General features: G+C 42.4%; 2 protein-coding genes across 5 annotated transcripts; both read left to right on the plus strand.

The window, feature by feature from the left end:
* Window positions 1–799: 799 nt before the first annotated feature.
* LOC109166284 (vesicle transport v-SNARE 12-like) lies at window positions 800–3,019 on the plus strand. 4 transcript variants are annotated; one of them, XM_019315224.1, is made up of 6 exons: window positions 800–908; window positions 1,091–1,209; window positions 1,739–1,797; window positions 1,886–2,074; window positions 2,372–2,539; window positions 2,679–3,019. In XM_019315224.1, exons 2-6 carry the CDS (start codon window positions 1,113–1,115, stop codon window positions 2,829–2,831), a joined length of 666 nt encoding a protein of 221 aa, XP_019170769.1. In that variant the 5' UTR covers window positions 800–908; window positions 1,091–1,112; the 3' UTR covers window positions 2,832–3,019. The 4 variants fall into 4 exon arrangements, with proteins under 4 accessions (XP_019170769.1, XP_019170766.1, XP_019170767.1 ...); XM_019315221.1 differs by having other exon boundaries at window positions 807–914; XM_019315222.1 differs by having other exon boundaries at window positions 811–908; window positions 1,083–1,209.
* An 87-nt stretch (window positions 3,020–3,106) lies between these two features.
* On the plus strand, window positions 3,107–5,631 carry LOC109166283. Its single transcript, XM_019315220.1, has 5 exons — window positions 3,107–3,801; window positions 4,055–4,154; window positions 4,246–4,369; window positions 5,079–5,174; window positions 5,249–5,631. Exons 1-5 carry the CDS (start codon window positions 3,366–3,368, stop codon window positions 5,372–5,374), a joined length of 882 nt encoding a protein of 293 aa, XP_019170765.1. The 5' UTR covers window positions 3,107–3,365; the 3' UTR covers window positions 5,375–5,631.
* Window positions 5,632–8,007: the final 2,376 nt, after the last annotated feature.

Below are 8,007 nucleotides of genomic sequence, written 5' to 3' on the forward strand. Positions count from 1 at the left end.
CAAAACCCATTACCATTACCAAGTATTTGATACCCATTCCGATTCTGATTCTTATGTACGAACCAAACACACCCTTAGATTGTTCATGGTTAACTAGTTTAAACTAAAAAGGTCAATAAGTCGCTCATGCGTGTTTGACTAAATTTTTTATATAATTTATTAATAAATTTTCTTTTGATAATATTAGGTATGCCTTTATATGATACATTTGATTATTATCTAATACAATAAAAAATAATACTCCGTATATATTATTCACGCTACTATTGATTATTGAACACGAGTGCCAAACAACACATCCCAATATATTAGTATAGGACTAAAATTTGTGTATGGATTTTCAAAAAAAAAAAAAAAATTGTGTATGGATAATATACTTTAGAGTCTTTTCTATTATTTGTACTAAATTTTGTAATTTTCATAATTATCAACTTACGGTATACGAATCGCACTAAAAATTTTATGTACAAAAAAAAAAAACAAAAAACAAAAAAAACCAAAATAAAAAACGCTTGGGTGGCTGCCGGCCACTCCCTTTCCCGCCCTCCTCCTCCTTCGTCTCCGGTTAGAGACGGATACATATCTTTTTTATTTTTAATTTTAAAGTTTATTATTAAAATTTATTTAAAATGTCAATTCACCTCCCAAGTAAGTATGTAACCTGATGAAATAGATTATCATGTAAAATTTTATACATTTAGAATGTTTAGTGACTTAATTGTACAATTTTTTTCAGTGTGCTAATTGCATTTTCAGTCCGTGTGCAATTTGAAACTTATTTCTTTCTTATTTTCCTCTAATGTTCAAGGGTGACAAGCATTTTTCTTTTGCGGCAACTGAGTCAAGCCACAGTCAACTCGTTCTTCTCTGAGTTTTCTCGGGTCTGTTCACAATTCCTACCATTTCAGGTACTGATAAGTCTACATTTATTACAGAGCGGTTTATGAATCTGTAGGCCTTTTTTGTTGGATCAATTGTTCTTCGCTTGTAGTTTCTTAAGCCTGTCGGTGATCTAGGTTTTACCGAATTGCAGTCGTTACTACTTTGAATTCATGAATTTGATCGAAAGATCTAATTTCAAGCTTCTCAGGTGGAATTGAATTAAGCAAGAGATGAGTGAGGTGTTTGAAGGATACGAGAGACAGTACTGTGAGCTGTCCGTTAATTTGTCTAAGAAATGCAGCTCTGCTGCTCTTCTCCCCATCGGAGGTATCAATTCAACTTGGGATCTGCGTTTACTTTCTGCAAATTTAGTGTGTTCCTTTTGTGGATTTACATTCTAAATCCCTGCGATAGGATTTTGTATCATGTTTAAGCTGTTTAATGTATTTCTTTTCAAGTAATAAGCTTTCAGTTTAGTTATATTAGGCAGCTTTCACATACTATGTGATTTTTTTAAAATCTGGTTGCCATCTAGTAAGATTTGTTGTTTCTTTGCAACTGGTTTTTAATTTTTGAGTGAAGAGGGAAACTCGCAATCAGTACTCAAGGGTGTGCATTGAGTAAACTGTGATCCTAGCTAGGCCTGCAAGGAAATAAAGCAGCCTAGGTTGCCTATAATTGATTAGCTCAAACTAAGAAAGTCAATAGGCCGCTCCTGCTGGGAGCTTTGCCACTGGTTTGCCTTAGGGTGTGTTGTAAATCATGTGTAAAGATTTATGACTTCTTTTCTGTGACTCTTATTTGGTGGGGATTATGATTTATGAAACTCACTTTTGCCATTGTTTGTTACAATAAGAGCCTAGGAAGCAGCAGGTTACCGAGCTCACGGTGGGATTGGATGAAGCGGATGTGCTGGTAACCGCTCCCCTTTTTTGGTTCTTATTGGTATGTAAAGTTTCTTCTTGGTCTAAATCGTGGTATGATTTGATGTGCATTTCCTCAGATTCGGAAAATGGACCTTGAGGCGAGGAGTTTGCAACCGAGTTTAAAAGCTGTGCTTCTTGCCAAGCTAAGGGAGTATAAATCGGACCTTAATATGTTGAAAAGGGAAGTGAAAAAACTAACGTCTAGTAGCTCTAATCAAGCTGCTCATGATGCATTACTGGAGGGTGAAATGGCAGATGCACATGCGGTATGTGCAAATGTTAATCTTTGTTTTGGTTTCCTTCTCCAGTCGTACAAATGTATATTTGATGCAGGTGACAGATCGATGTGCAGATGATTTTTAATTCAAGCATTGTGTAACGTTTAGAAACTTTCATTAAAACACTTGAAACAGGCATATTATACCATTATGAGATCACGAGATTCATCAGTCCATTAGATATGGAGCTTTGTGTTTACTTGTTTATAGAAATAATGCCAAAACATCAAATTATTTGTTTGCTCTCTACGATTTCCTTTTAACAGATGATGATTATCTTTTCAGGCTTCAAATCAAAGGGGGCGATTGGCAATGTCAACCGAGAGGCTGAATGATTCCAGCGAGAGAATCAAGGAGAGCCGGAGGGTTGCTTTAGAGACAGAGGACCTTGGCATCTCAATTCTTGAAGACCTCCACCAGCAGCGCCAAACGCTATTACATTCCCATAACAAGGCACGCCACACAATTTAATACACAACACTTTTGTCTTCTCAAGTTGATTTTGCCTCTGTTTGCGTCTTCTGAAACTCAATTTCTTCCTTAAATCTCTCCAAGGAACTGCAACTCATGAAAAGATTGCGTTGTTTTGCAGCTTCATGGTGTGGATGACGCCATTGACAAGAGCAAGAAGGTCTTGACCTCCATGTCCAGACGCATCAGCCGTAACAAGATGATTGTCGGTGGCATAATTGCTGCTCTTGTCCTAGCTATCATCATTGTCCTGTATTTTAAGCTTTCCCATTAATGAACTCCATGATCTTCACTGCTATATTTGGTTGTACATATTTTCATCGTTTACAAACACTTCGGGCTTTTTGCTCTGATATTGTACTTGTATCTGCTTGCTGAATGAATGCTGGTGTGTATTCTGAGTTGACTGTTGTATTTGCTTCATAAAAATTGCAATAAAATGCTATTGTTTCTGCTGAGAAATGAAAATATCTTTCACTGTTTTGAATTTCTTCCCGGAAATTAGGAAAAATGATGAAATTTTTGAGGCACCAGATTTGACCAGTGACATGTCGGTTTCTGGGCTTCTGGCTTCTTCAGATTCAACTTGGCCCCACCTGGAATCAGAGAAAAAAAATATCTACAGAGATGGAGTGAATAGCAAGATTTCTTTGAACTTCCTTCTTCGACCTTCCAACCCTCTCCGTTCTTCAATTCCAATCCGTTTTCTGTTACGTATCGAATTCCCTCTACTTTCGTTCCATATATTGGATCTGAGTGTGGAGTGTTGAGGAAAGCAATCGTTGTTCTGAGATTTGGATTTCGGATCATGGATTCTCTCTCGTCGGTATCGCCGTCGTTCGTTCTCCCTCCCGGAAAGCCTCTCCGGCACCATCATCACCGGCGGCGAATATCTGTGTCCTCCAAGGTTAAGCTCGCTCGTCAGTTACGCCTATCCTTCTCCTCCGGTATTCCGCGCAGCTCGTTCGGGCGTACCAGTGATGGCATCGATCGGAGGAGAACACTGGCGGAAGCTTATTGTAAATTAGGCGGCGGAGAAGGCGGAGACGACCTAGAAGAAGAAGGTCGGCGGCGAGACGACCTAGAAGAAGAAGGTCGGCGGCGAGATGAGGAGGTGGAGAGTGCGCTTCGAATGGACGGTACTATTCCGGGGACTCCGAGCGAGTTTGTAAAGCAAGTGTCGTCACGCGCCTACGACATGCGGAGGCATCTTCAACAGGGTTTTGATAGCAGCAGCTATGATGGTATATTCTGCACTTTCCTTTCGTTCTTCTTCTAATTTCATCTTCATAAACTCATTTATTCTGCTCAAATTCCCCAGCTTTGCAGTAGACTTGTGCCTCCATTGCAACAGGGTTTCTGGTTTCTGGTTTCTGGTTTCTTATAGATGTTATGTCTGTATACCTCGATCTCGTTTTTTTTTTTTTTTGAATAATATGGCAATCAACGAAAGCTGGGACTCACTGTTTTGGTGTCTTCTTTGTTATCTGATTCTAGTGCTGGAGGCTAATCCTTGGAGGGAAACGTCGAAGCCTGTGTATGTACTAACTCATAGGGAAAACCAGTTGTGTACGATGAAAACTCGGAGGAACCAGAGGTGAGTGCATCAAAGAATTCAAAATCTTTGAAGAAATTTGGAGCAGTTTTTTCTTCGACTGCCATGTCTTGAAGAGTTCTTGGTATTACAGTGAAGTTGAAAGGGAGCTTGGGTTATTGTTTTCCAAAGGTGGGAAGTGGAGAAATCAAGCTAAGCAGACAGGAACTGGCACAAAATTTCAGATGGTTGTTGAAGATGTCAGAGAAGGTGTTCTGGTAATTCTCATGTTCTTCTTTCCTAGCTTTAATTTGCTTTACATCATTCATACTCTGCTAATTTAGGGATATTGAACAATGAACCTCTGAAGATGTGTCCAATTAATCATGAAAACATACCCATTAAATCAAATGACAAATGGGTTTTAGGTTTGACTCATTTTGCCGGTCTTTTTTTCATATTTGATCCCATGACTTTTAAATTCTTCCCACATTTGGTCCGTCCAACCTAATTTATGATCTGGTGACAAAAAACTTCAAGCGACTTATCTTGAAGGGTAAAATTGTCATTTTCAATCCCCTCTCCGAGAAGTTAACAAAAAAGTAATAAAAATGAAAATTTTACCCTTTTGAAATAAGTCATGGATGACCAAGAATTAGGTTAGAGGGACCAAATGTGGCAATGATTTAAAAATCGTAGGATCAAATGTGTAAAATAATATCAGATACCAAATGTGAAAATCGTCTTATAGTTGTGCGACCAAAAGTGAAAAAACTCATTCTGTTTCAACCAAAAGTTTAAGCTGATAGGGAGAGAACGCATTATATTATATGTTCAAGACTCACCAATTAGACTTGAACTCGCGTCCTCATTTCAATAAAAGAACAACTGAAGAAGAATATGTAAGCCAGAGCATAAGCGAAGAAAGTTGAGCTGAAATGCTTAGTTTGGATTTGGCAATGAACTGATATTATATAAACTGCAAAGGTGTTTGAAGATGGTGATGAAGCTGTAAAATACTGCGACTTACTCCAAGGAGGAGGTCAAAATTGCGAAGGCGTTGCAGAGATTGAAGCATCCTCGGTAAGAAACAGGGAGACTCTAAAGTTTGAAACAAGGATGAGTTAGTTCAATCCATAACTGTAATCAATCTGCAGGTATTTGATCTGTGCCGGAAGATGAGGGCGTTGGCGGTTCTGTTTCGCAGGGGAAGAACGCCTCCCCGGCCTGAAAATCTCAAACTCAACTTGAGAGCCCGTAAACACTCCCTGGAAGATCAATAGGAACACGAGTCGAGGCTCCATCAGCAGAGAATATGTCCTTCTGTCTGCACCAAAAACCAATTTGCAATACTCTCATTAACTGTAATGTGTTTGTGACCATTGATATTTGATCATTGCCATATCCTCCTATACGGTAAATCCTGATAGAATACAAGTGTTTCAGTTCAGAATTATTGAACCATGGGAAAATTTAGTGAAAAGTTCTTCCAAAATATATTGGAGCATACATAAGATAGGCCACCATATGACTTCAACAATTCAATCATTGCATCTTTGTTATCTCCTTCAATTCAGCAACCCTCAAAGGGTTTCACCGATGCGGATTAGTTTTATCTTACAGAATAAGAATATTAATGCACATTGTATAAAAAAAAAAAAAAAGTTGACTAATTTAATTGAGAAGTTCAAATTTTTTTTTAGTAAAACACAAATTCAATCAATGTTAATCATATATGTATAGAGGTGAGTTTAAATGAGAACAATTCAATCAATGCGTCACTTTCTAGATTAACATGTATCAATTAACTATTAAGGTGCGTATATTTCCAGCTTTAAGGTGCACAAGTTTGAGACACTTGATCATTTGCATCAACGTTGCTTGGAAGTGCGTTTTATTTAATCTTCCTTCAGTTTGAGCTGTTAATCTAGATTAGATCAATGGCTTAGATCTTACCCCATTTTTCACCTATGCCAAGGAGTCTCCATGTAAAAAAACAAGGTTAAATCTCATCCATTGTGGTAGGGAATTCCCCGACTGCCATAATGTTACCCCGACTCCAGTGCTTTCGTCCTTTTCTTCTTGTCTTTGCAGGTTACAGGTCGGGTTACTTGTGAAGAACCCGGTCGGTTCCCGACCGGGTAATGCCCGATTGGCGTTGCCGACCACCGAGAGGTAGCTCTTTAGCGAGAGAGCTGGTGAGAAACACGTGGCGACTCTACGCGTTGACAGGCAGGGCACCCGGGAAGGCGACACGTGGTTGCTACGTGGGAGGCATGCCGGACGGCCGGATTTGTATCTCCGGCTCCGCGGCTATAAATACCCGCGATAGCGACAGTGTGAGGGACTTTTGGACGATCGATAGGTTGTTGTTAGAGAATTCCGACCGCAGTCAGTCGGTACTCAGAGCAACCATTTAGATTGTACTTAGGGCCTTCACTGTGATCAATAAGAGTTATTTAATTGCTTTAATTGGTCTTGTGTCTATTTAATTACCGCATTACGTGACAATTAGCACTATCATTTTGGCGCTGTCTGTGGGGACCCGTGCAAGCAAGCAACGTTTGACGAGCACCCGGTCTCTTAGCAATTATGTATCCGTGGGCACAAAACCTCTTCGCCGACGACCAAGCGGATGCGGCTAGTTCATCCGACCACCAGCCAAGCCAGCAGCAAGGTCAGGCCATGGACCTCAACCTCAATCTCTCACCACCTCATCCTTCAAATACATACCCGGTTGCCCAACAGCCGGTGAACTACATTCAACCGGGATATCCGACACCCGGTTAGCAATACCAGCAGCCGCAACTGCAGTATCCCGGCCAGTACGCATACCCCGCTCCACCTCAACCGTACGGGTACTGGCCCGGTCAACCGATGTATTATACACCACCGGTTACCCACCATACACGCCTGCGTACACGGCTCCAGCCGCCGCCCCTCCAGTTTACCCGACCGCACAAGTAGAGCTGCAGCATCAGCCCACTTCCCGGGCTCGACGCTCGGCTCGTTCGCGGTTGGGGTCGGGGGGTGCTGATGCGATGGAGGCACCACGGCAGACCCAACAAGCACCAGAGGTTCCAGCCCAAGTGGAAGACCCTGAGGAAGTCAATCGGGCAGTGGCTTTTGATCGTCTCCGACCGGCGTTGTGGCAACGCTTGGGGCCCCAAGACCCGAGCCAGGAACCGGGAGACGTGCAGATGCAAGAATCCAGCCAGGAGGCCTCATCCGGACATAGCGGGTCGAGATCTCAACGTCGACGACGCGCTCGGGAGTCAGCCCAAGCCGCCCAGACGGCCGAGCTCAACGAGACCCGAGGATTGCTCTACAACCTCCAGGCGGAGTTCGCTCGGTTCCGAAACGAGCACCCCTTGACACCCCCGGTCGACCAGTCATCCTTGTTGAGAACGCCCTTCACAGCAGAGGTAATGGCCCAGCCATACCCGCTTGACTTGAAGGTTTCCGGGGAGAAAAGTTATGATGGCCGTACGGACCCTGAGGTCCATGTCAACAATTTCTACGGCAACATGATGTTGAAGGGCGTATCAGACGCCGTAATGTGCAGGGCTTTTTATTCCACGCTCACTGGTCGGGCGGCGGAATGGTTCCGAACTTTGCAGCCGGGCTCAATTGCTGATTTTAACGCCCTGGCGATCAAGTTCGTGAGGAAGTTCATTACCTCCAAGGTGGTGAGAAAGCCCTATATGTACTTGGAAAAGGCCTAGCAACTCGAAGGGGAGAGCTTGACTGACTTCCTTGTCAAGTAGAAGGCAGCGGTCGGGGAAGTCGAGCCAATGGACGACGCCACCGCCACCCACATGCTCCACATTTCTCTCCGGGCGGGGTACCTTTATCAGGATTTCATCCTTCACCCCCCGGCCACGTACGAAGAGGCCCTCCGAAGGGTCACAGATTA

The sequence above is a fragment of the Ipomoea nil genome, unplaced genomic scaffold (genome assembly GCF_001879475.1).
Source record: "Ipomoea nil cultivar Tokyo-kokei standard unplaced genomic scaffold, Asagao_1.1 scaffold3087, whole genome shotgun sequence".
Classification (NCBI taxonomy): Eukaryota; Viridiplantae; Streptophyta; class Magnoliopsida; order Solanales; family Convolvulaceae; genus Ipomoea; species Ipomoea nil.

Bases quoted from the DNA above. Each gene is read 5' to 3' on its own strand.
- LOC109166284 (XM_019315224.1), top strand. From the start codon at position 1,113: ATGAGTGAGGTGTTTGAAGGATACGAGAGACAGTACTGTGAGCTGTCC. The intron at 1,798-1,885 runs GTAACCGCTCCC...GCATTTCCTCAG, and splicing joins TGGATGAAGCGGATGTGCTG to ATTCGGAAAATGGACCTTGA. The intron at 2,075-2,371 runs GTATGTGCAAAT...TTATCTTTTCAG, and splicing joins AAATGGCAGATGCACATGCG to GCTTCAAATCAAAGGGGGCG.
- LOC109166283 (XM_019315220.1), top strand. From the start codon at position 3,366: ATGGATTCTCTCTCGTCGGTATCGCCGTCGTTCGTTCTCCCTCCCGGA. The intron at 3,802-4,054 runs GTATATTCTGCA...ATCTGATTCTAG, and splicing joins TGATAGCAGCAGCTATGATG to TGCTGGAGGCTAATCCTTGG. The intron at 4,370-5,078 runs GTAATTCTCATG...TAAACTGCAAAG, and splicing joins ATGTCAGAGAAGGTGTTCTG to GTGTTTGAAGATGGTGATGA.